Below are 22,718 nucleotides of genomic sequence, written 5' to 3'. Positions count from 1 at the left end.
GAGCTGTTTGATCTGTGGAGAAAAAAAAAACAAGCCACATGCAGAGGAGCAGTCTCACTGTGTTGCCTCCTCACGCTGACCCAGAGCTGGACAGTCAAATCCCATGGGACTCTTGTCAATGCAGGCCTTTGTTCTGGCTAAGCACCAATTGATTTTGCAATGGCAAAAGCCCTGCACCACCCTTCTCTGCCAATCAATTCATTACAATTAAATCTTTCCTGCCCAACTTGGTACATTTCTCTTTCTTAATCAAGCCCTAAGATGACCAGGACTTGGCACAAAAATAGTCCATTTTACAAATTGTCAGATTTAAAGAAATAATGTTCTGGCATACTGATACTTTTATTATTACGTGGTTATGAATTATTGTATCCCTTGTACAATGGGTATCTTGTGAAATGTGTTGCGTTTGAAATGTATGTCAGGGCTTTTGCAATCATACTGATATCAGTTAACCCTCTGGGATGACTTTAAAATTTTATGGTTATAGAATTGAATTTAGCATAGAATAAAGGCTGTACAAAATGTTGCTATCATACACAGCAAATTGAACTTGTTCCTAGGCCATTAATTCTCTTAACCTGGGGCGACTCTATCAGGTCAGACTATCCAGGTTGCAGCTAATGCATGAACTGGATTTTCTCATGCGCACCACTGATGTGATGCTAGTGAGTCAAGCAAAGCATGGCCGAGCAATGTGAGGACTGAACGCTTTAGTCACAATTCATTTTCCTGTTCCACATACACCGCACAGTCAGTCTCTTCAGCGTTACACTAATGCCACTTAAAGAGAATATGTCACCAACGCTATTCCTTCTTCTGGCCCGTGTCCCCCAGAATAACAACAAAAAAAAGGTGATGGGGGTTTTGTAGTCTATTGCATTCAAGTAGCTAATCTAGTTGCTGCTTGTGTTTCTTTTGTTTTTGCTGACCAGCAAGTATGTTTTACATAAAAAAAAATCAAAGCTGAACAAGTGTGAAAGCTTTTCAACCCGAAATGTAGCAGGTCAAAGCAAGGGGAGCCGAAAACTTTGTTCCGTCACACCAACAAGCGACAACAAGCTCTTTACAAAGCGGAGCCTTATGAGCACATCATCTTTTATGTTGAGGTTGGCAACATGCAATCTAATAGAACACTGATTATATCTATGTATTATAGTAATTACTTTTCATGACATTCCCTCTCAAGAGATACAATCTGTACTGACCTGCCAAATTACCACCGTGACGCTCCCCTCTCCAATTAGCATCCAAAAGGTCACCTATTTAAAAAGCAACCTACAGAGACAAACACATTTTATAAATAAATCAAATTTAAGTAAGTGTATAAATATTTCCCTAAGGCTCTTGAAAGAAGCTAAGCAAATTATGTGTTTGCAGGGTGATAAAACAGATCCGATGTTTCTAAAGCTTCCCTGATGATTATTTATGTAACAAGAGACTTGCTTTATGTGAGTGTTAAATATGTAGGTGTATTAAAAGGTGTATGAGTGCTTAATTTGCTGACTACTAAATGCTAGAGGTTAATACATCAATACAGCCCCTGGTTACATGAGTCATACATCATCAATGTACCTCGCTGGTATTGACAAATACTGTACGTTGGATGTAGGTAATAACCTTGACTTCTCTCTCTGTAAAGCTGTAACTCCAAAGGCAAAACCAGTAATTCACACAGTCCATTACAGTGGTCGGTATCTCACCACCAACTGAATCAGGCACATATACTTTTTTTTTGTTATTATCAACAACAAAGCCCTGAGTTCAAAACCATCTTTCTTCCTGTGCATGCGTTGCTCAACAACTGAATTAAACCCAGGTTTGCACTTATTCACCAAGCTAAGATGAAAACAGTATAGAACTGTTTCAGCACAGAGAAAAAGGAGGAAAGGCAAGTTTCATAATGCATTCCTTCCTGCGTGTGATGTCTCCATGGTATAGTCAAAGCCCTGGATTTTCTCTCACGACTCTCATTAAGGCAGTGGTGTCAGGCACTGGTTGAGAAGGATGATTTTATCAATGATTTAATTAATCATCAAAACTCCCTCTCTCCACACATTTCTCTGTCTTCATTCTTCTTGCCCATCACTCTTCCTCCAATTCATTCCAGTGCCTTAACACTGCACACGCACACACACACACATACACCTGCTCTCTTTCAAGACACTGCAACACAAGTAGCCTTTTCCTTTTTCTCAGTTCCTCTGACTTCAACTTGCTCCCTCCCAGACCAGTAAGCAGCAAAACTCCCAACAAGCAATGTCACCACTATTCAGCAGGCGTTGCATTCAGTGAATTACACCACAAAAGGACAACTGTCTCTCAGCCTGCCCAGAACTGAGAAAGAGAATAGCCTAGTTCAACAGATAAGCTCTTCCTTCCCGCCTTCAGTCTTCCAATCTCCTAAAAAAAACATGCTTAGCACACAGAAAGCCCCTGCCAGAGAGAAGGCTCAACCTATTTGGCAGGACTGAACAGACCCTCAGATTAGTATAATCTAAGATTGGCCATTGTATGCATTGAGCCTCCCCCCCTTTTGTTTCAGAGTCTCTGGCAGGGTGAAACTGACACAAAAGCCCCTCTTCTTATTTATGACTTACCTGGTGTTGAGACTCAAAGCTGGACAGAGAAGCAGTAAGCAAATAGCCTGGATGAATTTCATAGCTGTCTCACACTCCCGGTCCTTCTCCCTCTCTCAGATGCTTTGCCTTTTCCTCGCTTCTCTCTCTCCGCTCTCTAGCTCTCCCACTGGCTGCCTGGGTTTTTAGCGCACTCTCACACACACGCACCCAGACACACAAGCGGCGAGGCAGACAGATGCAACACAGTGGCTCGGCGAGAGGGAGGATCTCTGGCTTTAAATAACACAGGGACACAGACCGACTTGCTAATGGCAAGGAGCGGGAGGGGCTGAATCAAGAGGGAGATGTGGGAGTGATTCAGAGATGGCACTGTGATGTCAGCGCCCAGTTCAGCCATTGGTGAGAGGTTTTTTTGCCATTGTTCTGCACCGGTTGCTCCAACAATGCACCTCTCCATTCATTTCAATCTGCCTATTATTACCTGCGCTCTGAGAGATGGAGATACAATAGAACAATTAGCTGGAATAGTGGACAGATAGGGTCGTCAGTGCAACACTCAGTCCTTTATCCGCCACTGGGTTTAGGCTTTAATGTGACACCCATTGTCAGTTCAGTGAAAGTTGAAACCAATGTGTTATGAATTCTCATATTTTAGCAACTAGCATCCCAATTTTGTCCAGGATGAGTGAAATCCAGTGTCATAAAGATAATATATTTAGTTCTCAATCACAAAAAGTAACTCCTGGGTAATAATAATAATAACAACAATAAACTTTACTTATATAGGACTTTAATATAACAGAGAGCAAGAGGAATAGGACTCAAAATACAGCAATTCAAGACGAGAGACAACAACACAAAATTAAGAACACAAAAAACAATTACTTAAAAGCAAGTCTATAAAAGCGTCTTGAGAAGTGATTTAAAAGAAGACACTGACTTTCCTAGCCTAATATCCTCAGGCAGGCCGTTCCACTGTAGGGGCTCTAATGGCAAACGCCCGATTACCGATCGATTGTTCAGTGATAGAAGAATAGAAATATCCAGTAATGAGTACATCTAACCTCCAGCCTCATTTTTCCTACACATCTCTTTGGAATTTGAGGTTGACCTCATGAAAGCGGGCGCAGCTCTTGAACATGATGTAGAGGACTGTGAAGATGTTCCAAGTGAGGCTCCAAGCTATGTAATACAGGCAGAATATTAAGCAGTCCATACAAAAGGTGGAGGTCACACACCATAGGCATGATAAATGATTTCCATTACAGGTTTAATAGAGTTTGGAGTCTATTGTCCCCGAGTAGTAGCCCACTCACCATACTGAATGACTTCCACCCATTTATTTGGTCTAATTAGAAGCTCATGCATGGAAACCCATGATGACCAGTTGTAATGAGTCTGCTAGACCGCAGCTTGCCTTGGTTACCGGGGAGAGCGTCCTCGATGGACCACCATAATCTGTCTTAATCATGTATCACATCAGCCAGAAACTTGTAGTCCCAGCGCTGTGAACCAACCTGTTGAGCTTCTTACCATAATGAAGAATTATTACCATAAAATTAACATTGTTGATATTATGCAAGATTTTATTCGGATAAATCCCATTGCTAATCCTAAATGTCACAACGTTTAATTTGTATATTGTGTTTATGAATGCCTCATTTGAATTTTGATCATGTCTAAATTGAATGCTTGATTCAATCAGACCCGAGTGTAACGTTTTTGTGGGTTCTGCATGGACAAAAACCTTTTTGTAGGACTTTAGTGTGTGTATAGGCTAGACATTATTTTTAGGAGGCAGGGGAGAATGCTCCTCTATTTTTTGAGAGAAAAGAGAGAGAGAGGAAATTATAACTATGAAATATGTCTGAAATTAAACCTTTAAAAACTTCAAAAAAATATTTTCTTCTTTGCCCTTTGGGACAAAAATCCACTAGTGAAAAAATCTAAACGCCTCAGCAGTGGCATCTAAAGGCAAGAGGGAAATGGTAGTAAAGTAGAGAGACTGTGAGGAGGAGAAATCCTGCTGTCTTGCATTAGGGAGGGTCTTATCATGTCAATTTAATGGGTTTAATTTTCTTATATTGGCCTGTGATTGGCAATTGACATCATGTACTGCCTGTCTAACCAGTGAGTGTAGATTTTCTAGCCGTCTGACACATCTTCTTCTCTAGTTGTGACAGTCAGGAGAACAACAGAGACTAGGATTCAAAGTGCAAATTGCAAATAGAGCTTTTCAAACATAACTCTCTTACACTCCCAGTGGGAATATTGTTTTGGCACCTGCTGCCCAGCAAACACTGAGTGCTGCTAACAACACTAATGTCAGGAAGGCAGAGAGAGGCACGGGGAAGAGCCTGCTGTCAACCCCATTCCATACTTTGGATTATGTGGAAAAATTGCGGCTCAAGACCGCTGGACGACCGACTCCACAGGTAAAGCTTACAATGAAAGATGCTGGATCAAGTCTTCAGGAAATTTCCACCGTGAATAAGTGTTGGTATGAGAGAAATCCTTGGCTAGCGGACAGTCTCATGATGACTAATGGATTGTATTGCAGGCCATGCCTTCTGATGGGAAACTGTGTGAAACATTAGCGCTTGGTCTGCCAAGGTTTTTGTGAAGAATTTGGACAGGGAGACAAAAAGGAATGATAAGAAATCTTGTTTTAAGAAATCTTGTCAGCTGTTGTTTTACCGCTTAAAGCCGCAATAAGCAACTTTTCTGACCGCTAGAGGGCGACAGAGACCGCAACGCAATTGTAAATAACACACAGCAAAGCCACTGCACTACAGAGGCCTAAGAAGGACAAATGGAAGGATAACTGCTAATAGCTAAGCTTAATGTACCTACAGAGAAGTCTCACCGGTTGGTCTCACTTTGCCAGATCTTTCTCCTGCTGAAGGTTACATGTCCCACAATGACAAGTGAAGAGGTAGGTAGCAAGTGTACTAGTTTAACAAGTTTACTCGCTCGCTTCATCGATTCCGCCATTACAATCATTTTTTTTCAGGAACGGGAGGGGGTAACATGCTACCGAAGGCAGCATGTTAGACCATGCCCACTTTTGATTAGGCCACGCCCACCTCTGGTCTCCAGTCCGAATACAGATATAGATATTTTAGAGTCTTGATCAATACAGATACAGATAATGGCATTGTGTCACACCCCTAGCATCCATACAGCGGGTTTGTAAACAAAACAAAAAAAGAGTCTTTTGGTCCCATTGTTCTGTGGCACTTGGCACTGTTGGCACCAGCAATCAAACCAGCAACCTTTCACAGAAAAGGCTTCCTCCTTAATTACATGTCAGTCTGCTGCCAGAAAGTGTAGACTCTCTGCTTTTATGCTTTTGTGCTGGGATTTCATTATACTCAGCCATTTATATTTCCCAGGAACACAGATTCACTGCAGTTGTCAAGTATTTCCAGTTGCTTTTCCAGAATCCGCAACAACCTAGAGTCACATCATTTCATTTGGGCACGTTGGAGTAAATGAGAAATTAAAAAAGCTGGCGTGGAGCTCCGTGAGGCATGTGAAGAATTTACATTATTATAAGTGCACATTTCTCTTCTCGCATACTTCCTTAAATCATCTCTTAATGCCTGTAAGCAAGTCAAAGTCATAAACATCCAAAGCGTGATGCAACAAAAATCTTACTCAGGCAATTTTCAACATTTTTGGCTATGAAGTAAAAAAAAAAAAAAAAAAAAGTTTCAATCTCAGCTTTTCATTGCTGCTGTGTTTGACTATGGAAGAAATGATGAATATTGAGCATAAGCAGCACAATCAGGCTTTGGGGGGAAGATGATTTGATAGAATGCTGTAGCATTGGTTTGCAGTTGTCAGAATTCATTTAGCTGTGGCAATGTTGTAAGCTGCTGATTCACTACTTTGTAGGCACTTAGTTTAATGTTTTAATGTTAATTGCTCTCTCTGTGTATGTGTGTGTGTGTGTTGGGGGTGGGGGGCTTTATGAGGATATTTTAAAAGCAAGGAAAATGCAGACCTTTCCGACTAGCTGCAGCATGCACTGCTGACTGCCTCTAGTTACATTACATACATTATGTCATTAAGCAGACGTTTTTGTCCAAAGCGACTTACAATATGTACATTTTGTCAACAGTAGTCAAACCGACCATATATCACAGCCGAGTAGTTGAGCCTAGCATGAGTGACCATGAATGTACATGTTTTCTCTTTATTTTTTAAGCCTCTATTTATCCAGGAAAGGTTTTCAGAGCGCAGATTTCCTATTCAGCAACACATCAGTGATATAAACACATTCACCAATGGAGCTTCCCTGTATACAATTCCCCTCGAGGGACAATAAAGATCTGAACTGAACTGAACTGAACTGAACTGAACAACCACTCTCTTCTACTATCGGCCACCGAACAGATACACTGGAAAAGCTGAGGGTCAAGTGCCTTGCTGAAGGGCACACAGACAGTGGTTGTTGGGGGAGTAGACAGTGTGACTCAACCACTTTTCCAGCCCACATCTGTTTTTCAGTCCAGGCATTCGTACTGTTGGCCTTCTGGTCACAAACCCTCTTCTTTACCTTCAGGCTACCACCATCCCAGAACGCATTATTTCCACTTGTCTGCAATAACATATCCAAGGACAGTGATATTGACTGACAGTTCCCTGAGTAAATCAAGTTATCCTGATTCTGAGCAGGCTAAAATAATGGCCTGTCAGCAATGTTGCTGCTTTTACTAAAGACTGTTTGCTTTCTGCAAAGATGCCCCTCATCCTTCCTCTTCTATCCCTCAGCATGAATATTAAGCTAATGAAGGTAAGGTAGCAAGACTTAAAATCTTCATTGTCTATTATCTCTGTTTACACAGGGTTTGTACTAGAAGAAGGAAAAAAAAATCCCAACCCTCCCTTGCATAAATTTCCATCTTCAACATCTACTGTGCCATCCAACATTTTGTGTGGAAAAGGAAAGGGAAAACAAAAAAGAGAAGTCTGGCAGCAAAGCTGAAGCTTAAGGCAGTTCCCTGTCATGCGGTTCATTCACTCAACGCAACCGTATGGAAATGTGCTTTCACAGAACCGGTACTGAAGTATGCTCCAAACATCATGTCCGTGATGTTTAGACTAGCTTCCCAGCATACATACACAACAAATGAATGGAGATGCTGGAAAGACAGTCTTGATGTCAGTGGTAAATACAAATCCCCAAGGCAGCTATCATTGGTCAGTGGGTAACCCTTTAAAAACCAGAGGCAAGTGTAAAAGACATCTTTCACTTATACTTTACGTTATCTAAAAATAAATAATTGAGACAACAAATTTCATGTTTAACGCTAAACTTGTGTCAACTGTATTTAAGCTGTCCATTATTCTATCTACAAAATACAACCTCATCCTTCATGATTTGAGAAGGTAAATACTGAACACTGAGCTGCAAGTTTCCTAAACCAATACCAGCACACAGAGTCTCTGTTTAAGACTTGGGTAGTCATTGCATCACAATTGAATCACATTTTTGTTTGTTTTAAAGGCATGTCTGTTTCATGGGGCAATACATTATAGTGAGAGACAGTAAAGACATTTGTTGAGCTCAAGTCAATTCCAAGACCAGGTCCAGTTGAGTTTGAATCAGGAGGACTATGCACAGCTGTAATCCTTCAAATTGTTTGTAGTGCTGCTAGGGAGAAAATAAATCAAGATGGACCAGGTGGAGAAAAACGTATCTTTGAAAATTTTGAGTCAACATTCAATAGTGGCTGAGACCAAGTCTGAGTCAAAAAAGGCACAAGATAAAACTTTATGAAGACTCAAGTACTGCAGTCCTGACTGGGAGAACATGGTATGTAGGTTGGTATCCACTAATCCACCAGAACAAATTCATCAAAATAAATCAAAGTTATCAATTCTGAATGCTGACTAAATATGAATATGATCCATAGCAACAGTTTGATACCAATTTAAAATTCCTTTATTGGAACCTTCAAAATAAACAAGCAAAGAAAACATCTGCTGACAAAACAGAATGTGAAACACTACAGTAACCACAAAAATTGTATTATTTCAACATCCCCTTTTTGAGGAAGACAATAATTCAGCTGAGTGGGACGCTGCTGTGGGGCAAGAAATGAAGAAAAAGATATGGCGTATAGAATTAATAGCAAAGGAACTCAATCAAGTAAAGGAGGATCGACGTGGGAAGAAAAAAGGCAATAAACTGGGTACTTAACACATTTAAAGACTTCCCTCTTCAAAAAGAAAAGATCACTGGTTTCCAGATGCCTTAAATGATCTTACAGGACCTCTATGCTTAAGTATAGAAAACGGCCAGGTAATGAAATAAAAGACAGAATAGTTTTTCTTTCAACCAATACAAGAGTGTTTTAATATGAACTGTACTTCATCTCAATCATTAAATAGAGAGGTCAGGTGTAGTGTAGAGGCACAAATAATAGTATCAATCCCATAAAACGTTGCTAGTGTAAATGCATACAAATGCAAGAATGTAGAGTGAAGAAGTCTGATTCATTTCATAAGGCAAGAGTTAATGCACTCAGAGAGGAAGCATCACACCAGAGCTTGTAACTGCAGAACAGCTGAACAGAACTGACCAGGGGGCTGCAAGGGAAGGACAACTACAGTTAGTAGCATGACACCCACAGTTAGAGCCAGTACAATCCCAGGACACCCACATTTTGCTGCAGTATGATGCCAGGACCCACATTCAGCAGCAAGGCAGGACAGCAGGACAGCCATACATTGGTACGGCTGTAGTTACACCACTCACCAATTCCAATTTAACTGAGGAATTGGAATTGGAATTTAAAAAAACTACAGGAAACAGAATTAGAATTGAATTGGAATTTTAGGAAGTTGAATTTAATTCAATGAAATTGATTGTGTTATATATGATGAATAGGCTACTGAATATCATAAAATAAAGGTAATTAAAGTGAACTTTCTTGTGGTATTTGATGCATAACATGTAATCGCAATACATACATTATGATGGAATGCATTTAATTTGTTTAACTGTCTTGTATTTGATTCATAATGTTTGATTTATAATGTTTAGCATGTCAAGACAACCTCTCTTAGAAGTGGAATTTCATGGATTTTAATGGAATTTAATGAATTCAATTCAATTATATTTCCTGTCATTCCAATTCGATTCCAATTCTGTTTCCTTAGAGCTGGGAGACATTCCAATTCCAATTCCAATGGCCCCAACCCTGAATTACACAGTACAGGACTCATTAAACCCCACACAAGTCAACCCAATCAGGAAAACCTCAGTCATATTTGTCTATGTTTGTTCACTCTAATACATTGTAATCTTAGTCCAGCTAGACCAGTTGGACCAGGGCCACCTCGGACTTAAACCATGGCGATGCCGCCACTAGGGAGAAGCATTTGTGTGGGACTGTGACTCAGTTATTGTGATTCTGTTAGTTGGGCAGCGAGCTACACTCCCTGCACCAGGCTGGACCCTGGCATGATGGCGAAAACAGCAGAACATTTTTTACATAAATTATTCACCCATTGGATGATTATAAGTAAGACGATTATGAGTAAGTAAGTGCTGATTATATTTTACATTTCAGGCCTTTAGCTGATAATCTTATTCAGAGTGACTTATACTGTAATAAGTGCAACAGTCGGATAAGCTTAAATTCCTGTAGCAGCAACATTACATGGAACTAATTGTAAAGAACGCAAGGGGTGAAGCCACAACACAGATGTAACAAATATTTCTGTGACCCTAGAATGATCATTTTTGTGAAGGGCCAGGTACAGAAATAGTTTTCATTTCAACCAGTACAGGAGCGTTTTCAGCAGTGTAGGTAAAGGAGGAAGATATGGGAGGGTTGGATGGCTAACATACTGTAGATCCTGCTCTCACTGTCAGTTGCCAGGTTTCCATTTTCTTATCAGACTTGTTTACGTCGACAATCTGGAGGATCAAATGTATTTTTTGTGCAACAAATGTTTCTCAAGATGTGTTTCCATTGAACTGTCACAGGTCAGCAAAACACAGGGATGTACTGTAACAACGTGCCATCTAAAAAAAATAATGTAAAATTGAGAATGTTTAACAGAAAGTATGTTTCCATAATAGAACAACATGCAGGTCTATTTTACTTTAATAAACTGGCAATTGTCCAGCGCCTACTTGTTCCATGTCTTGGGACTTCGAAATGGAGATAACCCTACTGCTACATGTAATCAATATTTCATACAATGGAAAAAGACTGTTATAGTATGTGCCATAGTCCAGAACAAAGAATCTATAAATTTGCAGATGTATGAATATATAGAGTTCTTGTTCCTTTCAAACAACACATCTTGATAGGCATGGACTATCTGCTGGACAGTTTTGCCATGTGGTCACCCCTAGGTTTTATGTTCGAACATTCAAATGTTTGTGAACCATTATATGACCATTTCTGGGGCTGATTTTCACCATTTCCCATACTCCTGCTCTCACTAGAGAGTGCATGCTCTTGGCTTTACAAGATTACTCCATGTGACAAATACAGGTGAATTATGGAGTTGTGAAGACAAATGTTCTCAAATACATTTCCGCTTGTAATGTCAGTTCTGCCATAAAAACACAATGCTGATGCTCTACATAAAGGTGTCAGGAGTGTAAAGACGTCTTGGCACATGGTATGGTATATAAAGTGTACGGCACCATGGATTCTAAACTGACCTCCAGTAGTGGGGTCAGAAAATGTCCTTTTAAGTTTTATCATGTTGCAATTATTTTTCCTGCAAGGTAATGTATTGATGTCTAAAATGTCATTTCCATTGTAATTTGTTGCAACAAGAACTGATCAAGCAAGAATAATTCTACCCTGATGAACATTTTTTGTCAATATGTCAGTTTGTCTCTGACAACCACGGTTTCCATCATGTTCACCTTTTTTTTATTTTTTTATTTATGCTTTTGGTGCAACATTGCTTTGCAAAAACAATTATTTATGACTCTTAATGCTCTTTCTTCCTTTCTGTCTTTCTATCCACATAAACACACACACACACACACACGCACACACAGTACATAGCTCCAGCAAAAGCAGCAATTATTCTTCTTGGGGTTCACAAAAAAACTATGACATTGGATATAAAGTCATTCAACCATTGCATTAGTATTACTTTCCACTATTGGAGAAGCATTGGATTGGATTATGCAGGCATCAGTGTATTACCTTTCATATTGTCACTTTTGTATTGCTTACATTTTTTTGAGCCATAAATGGCAAGGTCATAATATGTTGAATCAGTTTACTCAGTTGTGCTCTTCAACTTTGATTTCAGAAATTGTTTACTCAGTAAAACAGCTTTTAAAACACCCATTGCATCCATTAAAATGCATAATTTAGTCCAAGCCATGTGTTTCCTGTGGCCACGGGCTTTTCAGTTTGCATTTTATAACATTAACAAGATCTACAGAGCACAGAAAACCAGACAGCCACCAAGATTCCCATCTGTCATACTATGATATACAAATTGGAGTTGCTCCATAGGCAGAGAATTGAGAGTGATTGAATTTGTGTTTGCATAGAATATTGATTTGAGCATCTACCTTGCACCTAAATGAGCTGTCCCTCCTGGTAGAGCTATTACATATGAACTAGAAAATGCAATCCTACTCACTGTCACAGTCAACTTGTCATACTTGCCAAATAATTGTTAAGGTAACTAAACATTGTTGTGACATCACATGTTTACATGTAATACAATAATACCAACTGAATTGTCTTTGGGAGTATAGGGAGAACAGTGCTGAAATCCAAAGGCATTCCCTGATTTAAAGTCAGTGGTAGATTTTTACTACCATCTACAGGTAAGTTTTGAAATTGCAAGTACAGAGTACAGAATACAGAATACAGAATACAGAAAGCCCAGTATTTTAATGTGAGAAGGTAAAACTGCAAAATACAATGTAGCCTGACTCTAATTTAAGGCCAGCAGATATAAGGTAAAAATTACTTTTGTATTTGTATTTGTCCTCATTTAATATCAATTGTGTCCTAAAATCAACACACTATACCTTTATTTAGTGTAAATAAATCTTTTTTCTATATTAACAGAGCAGTCAGTGAAGTTTTTCACAGTAACCCTCCCTCTCTCTTTACACCTAACTAAAGAAATAATGAACACAGAGGTGAAACTGGTACCAATCTTCATGATGCACAATAATAATTTGATCACATCTCTCCAAAAGTCAGTGTATTCCATGGAGTCTTTCAAGAGACTTTAATCAAAACCTTTTGAGTGTGACAGTATGTGTTTTATGACAGCTGTGTTCTGAAAACACTAAAAATCATTTTCTTTCTTCTTCCCTTTGTTTTTTTCTAATTGTTTTCTCTTTCTCTTTCTCCTCACCATTATTCTCTCTAATTGTGAAAAAGAAAATTACGGAAATAAAAATGAAACAAATGTATTGGGAGATAATTTTCAGTGAGTAGGCTCCAAAACACCTCCAAAAATTATTCCCCTTACATCTGTTTTTCAGGCAGTGGATGCATACTGTGACTGGAATAATTGTTCTGTGAATATCCACAAGGTCATGGTAAATGATGAAAGACCAAGGTGAGAGTAGACAAAAAAGGGGAGGCAACAGGGAATTTGAAGGGATGCATTAGTTAACATCTGATGCCATCTGGTGGATGCAGGTGGAGATATTAACATACAATTTATTAGGCCACAAACTGCAAGGACTGTGCCACATACTGTATTACACCACATAAAATACTGATAACTATAAAGGGGGTTGGAAACGAGAGTAGCCAAAGTGGATTGGATCATGATGACTTAACCAAGTGTGCAGACAACTGCAACATTTGTTATTACGCAGCTAGAAAATTGAAAAAAGAAGAGAGAAAACTGAAAGAAAAATGAAACAAAAGCACTGGAAGAGACAAAACAAGCACAGATCCTGTACAGACCCACGCCGCGTGTGTTCAATTCAATTCAATGCACTGAAGCATCACAACGGTTATCGGTTAAATAATCCCAGCAAACATTTTCTCAACCTGCGTCGAGGCCAACAAGACGTCGAGTCACAACGTGACTTTATTTCGACCATTTGCCAACATGACAACATATAATCTTAGGGGAATGGTGATTTTGAGGAAAACGTGTTTTACAGTGGTGTAACCGAATAAACACTGTATTATATTACAAGGATACAATTTTGTAACATCAGTGCGAACGGTAGTGTTTACGCATGAATCGCAATGGTTATTATTTTAAACGCAGTATGCTATCATGTATATGGCCAATATAGGGGCTAAAATAGGTTTATCTTTTATTCCAGCATTTCCTCTAGTTTCCTCTCCTTTACGGTTTCTAAACCGTCTCTGGTTCGACAAGGGAGGGGAGCTGGTCAGGTGAGTTAACAAAAGGCACTTCGATTTAAAATGCAAATGTATTTGCACAGACGTGTTACACTTTTACCCTTTGCATTCTAAATGGTTGAGATTGAGGCTACATGGCTTTTTTTCTAGATAGCTGGTTTTTTCGTATTTGTAAATAAGAATGGGGTGGGGGGCAGCTAGCATGGTAGCTATGTGTTATGTAGTGGACAATGAAACACGTGCATATTCATGTGGCACAGCAGTTTTCCCGTCCATTAATCCTGTGAGTTTTTGGTTATTTGTAGGACCCACTCTTCTCTATTTTTCCTGCCTTTATTCATAGCGAGGGGGGTGGTAGCTGCTGGTGTTGCTAGCTAAATGGAGTTGGTGCAGCCGACAGAAAGCCCTTTAGCCTGGGGCGCTAGATGGCGTTAATTTCCAACAGGACCTGGCCACAGACAAGAGGCGCCTCCACCGTTGACAGTCAAAAAATGCTCCAACATCAGAAGAGGCTCTGGAAAGATGAATATTAATTTTCTTTTGTTGTTGTGCCTTTTTTCCAGCTGCTGTGAAGAGATGGAAGGTTAAGGCCACAGAAAATGAAAAAGCAGCCATAGGACTTGCACCACGAAGGACTGGGGGACGGGGTTTGGGATTTGTCTCAATAAACAAGCAAATGCAACATTTTTTTCAAAATGTTTTTTGTGTTTTCTCTATATCCCGAATGCTTTCTTTTGTTGAAGAGTATTATGTAATGTATTTATTAGTGGTCGGCCGATTAATGGCATTTCCAGATAATCGGCATCGGCCGATGCCTGCGCTCACAAGGCCGATAAACAAAAAATGTCTGCAGACACATCTGTAGGCAGCCTTGTCAGTGTGGCTGCTGTGGAACGATGTTAGCACTCCCCCTTGTATCAATTTCGCCACGGGCAGAACGTCAGTGGTGAACGGGCAGAACGTCAGTGGCAAAACGTCAGCGGTGGGTGCTGTGGAACAGTGGGAAACGTGCCAATGCTGGATGTAACGTTACCTGAGAGAAAACGGTAAGACTTAAATTCCTAGCTTTCAAAGCTCAATATATTTAATTGGCCACTTTTAATAACTTATACAATGCTTACTGTCTGTATAATTAGACTGATTCCAGTCTTTTAGTGAGAAAATGCGAATAACATTAGTTGAGAATTGTAACGGTAGCAAGCCTTCAACCAGCTAAACTAGCTTACAGGGCTCGAAAAACTATTGTATGGCGTCCCCAGCCCCCACTCCTACTCCCGACGAGCCGGGGTTGTAAAACATTTATCAGATTTGTCATTTGGGATGGTTGTAGGACCGTAAGCAAGTATAACTGTGAAGCCTTTTATTGTTGGTGAACCTGTGGTCTGCCGTTGTTAAGCACGTTACATAACATAAACATATATGTATTTTATCAGATGCAAAAAAAAACAACAACAACATGACATCGGCATTATATATCGGCCATTAAAAGCATTCCATAAAAAAAACACTACAAGGTATCATAGAAAGACATGAACTTTAGCTTAATTCTATTTTCTTTCATAAGTTTGTGGGTATTTAGTGGCTTTGCTGAAAAGTAAATTTTATATAGGTTGAAATGTCATCTATAAAACGTTGAAACGATGTGGATTGATGTCGTCTATGAGCCGTTGAAACGACATGGGTCGAAAAACTGACGTCAGAAAAACTTTCATATCAGCCCCTCCACTAGACGTCGTATCGACCTCCAGGACCAACGTTGATTAGATGTCTGATCGACGTCGAAATGTTTGCTAGAAAACAGGACATCGGAGAAATTGAGATTGGCTCGTTTACACGATTTAATCAAGTTGACTAGACTCATGGAATGAGACAACTCAGCAACAATCAGACAGGGGGGCTTCATGTTACATGGATCCATACCATAAACACATATGAGCACGCACGCACACGTACACGTACACGCACACACACACATACACACAGTAATATCTTACACACACAGTCACACAAGAAATCAGTATGGTGTTAAGTCTACAACATATAATGGGATGCTGGATGGTACAAACACACTGCATCAACAATAAACTGCACAAACATTTCACAATGCTCAGCACTGCAGCCAGCTGGCTAATACAGTCAACTCAACTCATCCTGACTCAGACACAATCAATATCTTGTTATAACGAGAAAAGTTGATATCTCGTTATAACAAGAAAAGTTTCTCGTTATAACGAGATATGTTGGTATGTTATTATAACAAGAAACGTTTCTTGTTATAATGAGATAAGTTGGTATGTTGTAATAACAAGAAAAGATGTCATTATAACGTGAAAATATCCTGTTATAACGATAAATACTAAGCCTATATTTTTCTCCAACTGTGACAACAATACGCTGCCGTAAAGTTTCAATACAGTCCTCCGCTTTCACAAAACTGCACGGACAGGTACGCACCTATAAAATGCACCTATAAAAGTAATCATTAAAATATGATCCTCATGTAGCCAGTCTATGGCAGGTCATTTCAAAGTCTGTAGAAGCCCAAAAACAACCATCAATGCCACAAATGACAGACAAAATAACAAGTAAGTGGATATAATTTAAGTGAGAGTGTGTTGGGTTTGTGTGTGTGTGTGTGTATGTGTGTGCATGTGCGTGTGTTTCTGCGGACTTAGAGATAACATATGACATTAGTGAATGTATGTTGCAGCAGTGTAATTAATTTCAGTTCCATTCAATTCAACTTTATTGTCCCCGAGGGGAAATTCTCCTCGCAGCCAGGTGCGTAAAAACAAGCATTAAAAACATATCAGCATAAATACACAGAAGTACCTGACACACAACACAAAACACAACAGTCATACATTAAGAATATCATCACCCAACCATGAAACAACATTTAACTAAACAGCACTAACAGACTCCTGACTATTCTATAATAAATACATTAACCAGAGTTAAGCAGGTTAATGGCATGGGAAATAAAATACTCTCACTGCGTTGTGTCAGAGGGAAGACACTGAAATAAATCCCCATAGAGCAGATGAAGGGGACACTCCAGCATGGCCCTGGCTTCCCTGACAAGCTGCTGGTGTGTGGCTGTGACAGGGCCAAGTGAATCTGGGTTTGGCCCTGCAGGGTCCCAGATACCTGAACAAGGCGAGCAGGTTCCTGCCTTGGCTCTCCCCTGGGCGGTTGGCTATCTGCTGACGTGGGGAGAGAAATGCTTGGAGCTGATCAAATCTCATGCACCATGAGTGGAGCAATGACTGATGACAAACAAGATATTATTGTTTGGTCGGGAAGATAAATTATTAGACCAAAGTCACCAAACACACACACAGCTTAGAGGGAACATTGATCCTGATTGCTCCTCTAATTTGAATTTTCAAATCACTTCCAAATACCTTTCTGGTGTTTTTGCCTACCATCATAATGATAAAAACTACAAGATAAAACTTAGATACGCGTAGGTTAAAGTATGGTGAGTGTCACACCTTGCCATACCAAATTGATGCCTATATCAGTTATATTAGCATATTAATTTGCTTGTTAGTCTGGCAACTATTCTTGTAGATCATAATTAATTTTAACGATCAGGATCGTCAGAGGGTAGACAAAATAACAAACACCACATGAAAAAGAACCTTGACTTTGAAGTTACTAAATCACAATTACAAAGGCAGCTACACAGGTGAGTCATATTCAGTTTTTATATGGTTTTGAAGCAACATGATACAACTAACAGAATTCCAAAGAGGCCAGATAGTCTGCCAAATACAGGCCAAATTGCCGGTGCACTGGTCTCAAAAATTGCAAAATGAAGTATTACAAGGTAAGGTAAGGTAACAGCCTCAAAAATCATGCCAACATATGCCAAACAGGGACAAACAGCAGCGGCAAAGAGGAACAGTGGTCACAGCTCACAGACAGGAATCGACAGACACATCACAGAGCTACAGCCTCAAAAATGACCACAGAATTGATTCACCACCTCTGTGACACAGCCTCAACAAAAAGTGTGCATCGTGAGCTTCGCAAAGCTGGTATCAATGGCAGGACTGCTATTCAGAGACCACTTATCCAAGTCCAACAGACAAAGCTGGTGTAAGAAAGCTGGATCCCTGAGTAATGGAAAAAAGTTGTATGCTACTGATGAGTTGTCTTTCACCCTTTTTCCTACATCCAGAAAGGTTTATGTTTGGAGAAAATCAAAGGATGCCCTCAATGTCCGTTGCCAGCAGTTAAACATGGTGGTGTATTTGTAATGGCATGGGCAGTCATCTAGTGGGAGTCATTAGGTTTGAAGAATGATCTGGTTAGTTGTATAACAGCCAAGGAATATGAGGCCAGGGACCAGGACCAGATACACCAGATAGCGCAAACTCTTCTCCCTCATGACGTTCCCATAATCTGAGATGATGATGCTCCCATACACACTACTCAAGAGTGATTTCATAAACACTAGGATGAAGCCAAATGCCTTCCATCATGGCTTCCCTAAACATCATTGGACTGGAGCACAGACAGCAAAGAAGATTTCTCTACACTCTACTGCTCTCGCAAGTCCGATTTTCAGGATTTAACTCTGGGTTACTGAGAATGTTCGGTAGTTGATATTTATATATTGTTAGGTGTTTTTGTTATTTTGTCCACTCCCTATATTACACACTGTATATTGATAAAATAACATCTATATTGCCCTTACTTCCCCTGATAATTTATCAAATTCCCTAACTTGTCTGGAATACTAAAATTCCATGATATTCCAGAAATCCCATGATGGATTGAGGTTGGATCCCCAAGAATATAAATAAGGCATAACTCTAAAGTAGGATAACACTAAAACATCACACATGCATTCTGAACATGGCGAAACTGAAGAATGAAATACATGTACAAACACAAACAGTTTAGATTCTCTTATGTAAAGCAATTTGAAATGAAATGGCACATGGCTGCCATGAATAGAAGGTGCAAATGGTTCACAGCTTCGAGTTGTGAAAGATCTGCAGTCGGCTTCTGCTGATACATCGTGACACACACAATTAATGCACACACAGGCTGTTCTTATCATTTCACCCCTGAATTTTTCGCATGCTCTCTTTCTGCAACATGCCGTGGTAAGCTTTATCTTCGTTGCTGTTGTGATGGTAGTTCACTGCATTCAGCTGCACTTTATCCCTGCAAAACTTCAGCTGTCCATGATAATACAATCTCACTGGTTTTCCATTCAGCTATTGGAAAAATGGGCTAGGCCAAGTCCTTGTTACTGCAGTACGTGTGTTGGTGCCTTTATTTTTCTTGCCAATTTAGCTATCTCTGTTGTCTTTATCTTTACCAGTCATTAAATATCCTTATCTTTAATTAATATGTCAATATTTTAATACCTGTTTTGATGTTCCACAGTGCAATTGATGTGGATATTTCTAATAATATTACTGCTAATAACACAACAACTACTACCACTACTACTACACCTCCAACTCCCCTGTGAATCTCTACAATAATGCAAAATGAGTCATATATGCACATAAATAACATGGTCAAATTTAGGTACTTTGAGCACGGAAATGGTGGAGACTATAATATTATGTGTAATGCGTGCTTTGTGTTGATGTCATGGGTCTGATTCTGGTGCTGTCTGGGTCCAGGCTTGTGCCAACAAGTTGTAGCCAAATTAATTTACACTATATGACAGCAATCACAAAAACAAGAAAACCCCTAGGCAAAGAAATGCTGTGAGAAAGAATTGATTTAGATCATAATAATTGTATAATTATGATACAGAGTGGAAAAAATACCCCAGCTGCCATGACGGCTCTAATCCAGAGGATGGTGCTCTTTTATAATATATAACATTTTGGGCAGCAAAGGTAAATGCATATAAATTTTGTCAACAAAAATCCTTAATCTGTACAGAGAGAATGGTTTAATTTCAGAAGACATACAAAAGGCATAGAGCATAGGCATTCAGGACCCTGTTCTCTTTAAGCTGATAGTTTGATGACCTCTATTTATCAATTTATCACCCTGACAAAATAATAACACCTTGTCAGTCATCAGTCACTGGGTCCCTGAGAAAAGGTTTCAGCTAATGAAGGATTTACTGTGATGGTCTCTGTGGCAACACTGCGGCAACTCTCATCAAATATAATTTGACAGTTCTACGTCTGATGACACATTTGTCTATCTAAAAATGGTCACGCTCTTCGCCCACGTGCACCTGTTACTTAGTTATGCTCTGAGACACCTTACTCAAAAGGTTACAAATAAAGTTTTGCTTCTGTCCATACAGAGTATATTGTTGTTATTTAGTTATATTATCTAAATACTATACACTATACACTTCAATGATCACTATTCACTTGAATGATCACTATACACTTCAGTGATCAATGCGTTATGTGTGATTGTTTTGAGATATAGTTAATTAAATTTGAATAAAAATTAGCCTCATTTCTCCATGCATATCTGGCTGCCTATCATCCATCCACTCTGTATCCAGCTGCATCATTGCCATTCTTCACACATTCTTAGTCACCATCTGTCAAAAACCTAATAAGTGAGCATTGTATCTCTGCTGTTGTTTAACATTTGCTATAACCCAACACTGACAAAGGCCTTTGAGGACTGTTCTTGTGATTCAATCTGTGCTTTCACATTGGCCATGATACATGAGATTACATCAACGTTGTAAGTAGGTCATTCATATTGCTTCGATGTAGTGGAGAGGATGACCATTTTTTTAGAGCTGGAAGTGTACGCAGCTGAAGGCAACGCATCGCAACTTGCCCAAAATTACCTAATACAAAGTGGCAAGGAGCAAAGAAATAACCAAAATGAAGGAAAAACCGACATTAAAGTGTCTTATATTAATAGGGCTTCGGCCAGACACAATCTACAGAACAGCTTCAATGCACCAACTGGAGAGAAATAACACCATTCTTCTAGAAATTCTATCATGTGGCGTTTTGATTACACTGGGGGAAATCTTGTCTCAGGAGCCACTGCAGAGTCTCCCATAAGTGCTAAATTGGGTAGAGATCTGGTGACTGGGCCAGCCATGGCACAGTATATGGATTTTGCTTTCATACTCATCGAACAATAGATTAGATTCCACTCCCATTAGGCTACAAAACGCTTCACCAGTATAGAATGAAATGAAGATGATCACTTTGTACTTTCAGCATTTACCTTGCCTTCTAAGGGGTTCAGTGGGCATAAACCCTACAGGCTAATGCACCCCACATCATAACAGCACTTCCAGACCCCTTCACTGTGGGAAAGAAGCACCTGGGCCTGTAGACTTCTTTTAGTGTGCGCCACACGTATACCCATCCACTGGTTGGGAACAGACTGTAAATTGCCCATAGTGTGTGAGTGTCTGTCTATCTGTGTTAGCCCTGTGACAGACTGGCGACCTGTCCAGGGTGTCTACCTGCCTTCTGCCCAGTGTATGCTGCAACAGGCTCCAGCCCCCAGTGAAAAAGGTAGAGAAAATGAACAACTTCCAATTATTATTTATGGGCTTAATTATAATTATCATTTATTACAGGCGCAATAAGCACAATTTTTACTGCCCCATAGCACAAAAAAGGCCATAATATGTTTGCGGGGGGTTGATAGGAGTTATTGCTCAATATCAAATGACTCAACGATTACTTTGCCAGATGCTGAGATTTATTCTATTCAAAAGTCATTGTCTGGCCCCAACTCTGTTAAATCTGGCACATATTTGCATTTTCAACTCAAGCGAGTGACCAGCGTCACAAGACATTTTTTTTTTACAAGCCAAAAAAAGCAAATGCCAAAGTGATATTATTATTCCAGTTTTTTGCATTGTTGTATATTACCTCTTCTTTTGATGTTTCTGTTCGATCTCTGCTCTAATTAGCTAGTTTCCTTGTCTCTAGCATGAAAATGTGACTTAATATTATTTATGTCAATCGGTTCAACTGTTGGATGCCATCTTGAATGTTAGAGTATCCTAGGCAACACAGATCACCCACTTTTCACCCACAATGATCACAAAGATTTCTTGTTCCCAAAATATCAACAGAGAGGTTCAAACAGTTATTTGTTCCAAGTGCAAGAAAACTGTGGAATGACAATAATGATTTTTTGCCTGACCTGTCAACTTAGTATAGACATAGTTGGTTATGCATATGTGCTGTTTAATTGTGTATGTCCTGTTTCTCTTTGGTACTATGTCTTGTATTATTTATGATGTTTCTGTGATAAAGAAATTTCCCAGAGTGGAATTAATAAAGTCATACTACTATAAGCTGTGCCAGAGACCTGTCCATGTTGCACTTCCTTGGTCACTGACAGAGGTCAATAAAAGTCATAAATTACTGAATGCTCTTTTATCTGCCTATGCACACTGCTTAGAAAATATATTTAACAAATCATGTAGGGCTACAAACAAGACTTTGTCTTCTACAGCCTGTAAGGCCACTGTCTAGTTAGGGACAGGCAAAATGAAGAAACGTCATTATTCATTTTATCATGTTGTTGTTCATCTTTCTCTCCTGCATGTAACCTACATGCTACCTCCTTGTCCTCATCAGACATGGAAGTCTTTTGACAGATTGAACATGACACAAAACAAGTCAAAATGACTGTGCAGGCCCTTCAGGGCTCCACGTGTAGTGCTGAGTGCCAGCAGCACAAACCTCTTTTCAGCTGACCACTTGGCCTCTCCGTAATGACTCGGTTCTTCATCAGACTGAAGAAGTTTTCCTGCAGAGCAAGACGCTCCTCTTGAGGAGAACATGTATCTTTT

The 22,718-nt window shown here is 39.6% G+C and overlaps 1 protein-coding gene across 1 annotated transcript in view; it reads right to left on the bottom strand.

Annotated features, from left to right (window-relative positions):
- luzp2 (leucine zipper protein 2) overlaps positions 1–2,662 on the bottom strand; it is a 143,650-nt gene extending 140,988 nt beyond the window's left edge. The window contains exon 1 of the mRNA XM_071519104.1: positions 2,601–2,662. Within this exon, the coding sequence (XP_071375205.1) occupies positions 2,601–2,662 (62 nt within the window). The remainder of the gene's footprint in view (positions 1–2,600) is intronic.
- Positions 2,663–22,718: the final 20,056 nt, after the last annotated feature.

The sequence above is a fragment of the Centroberyx affinis genome, unplaced genomic scaffold (genome assembly GCF_046629955.1).
Source record: "Centroberyx affinis isolate AG114_WGS23_722 - 3 ecotype Tasmania unplaced genomic scaffold, CSIRO-AGI_Caff_v1 ptg000657l_1, whole genome shotgun sequence".
NCBI classification, from domain to species: domain Eukaryota; kingdom Metazoa; phylum Chordata; class Actinopteri; order Beryciformes; family Berycidae; genus Centroberyx; species Centroberyx affinis.
Note: the sequence above shows the minus strand (reverse complement) of the source record. Positions and strands in the feature narration are given on the sequence as shown.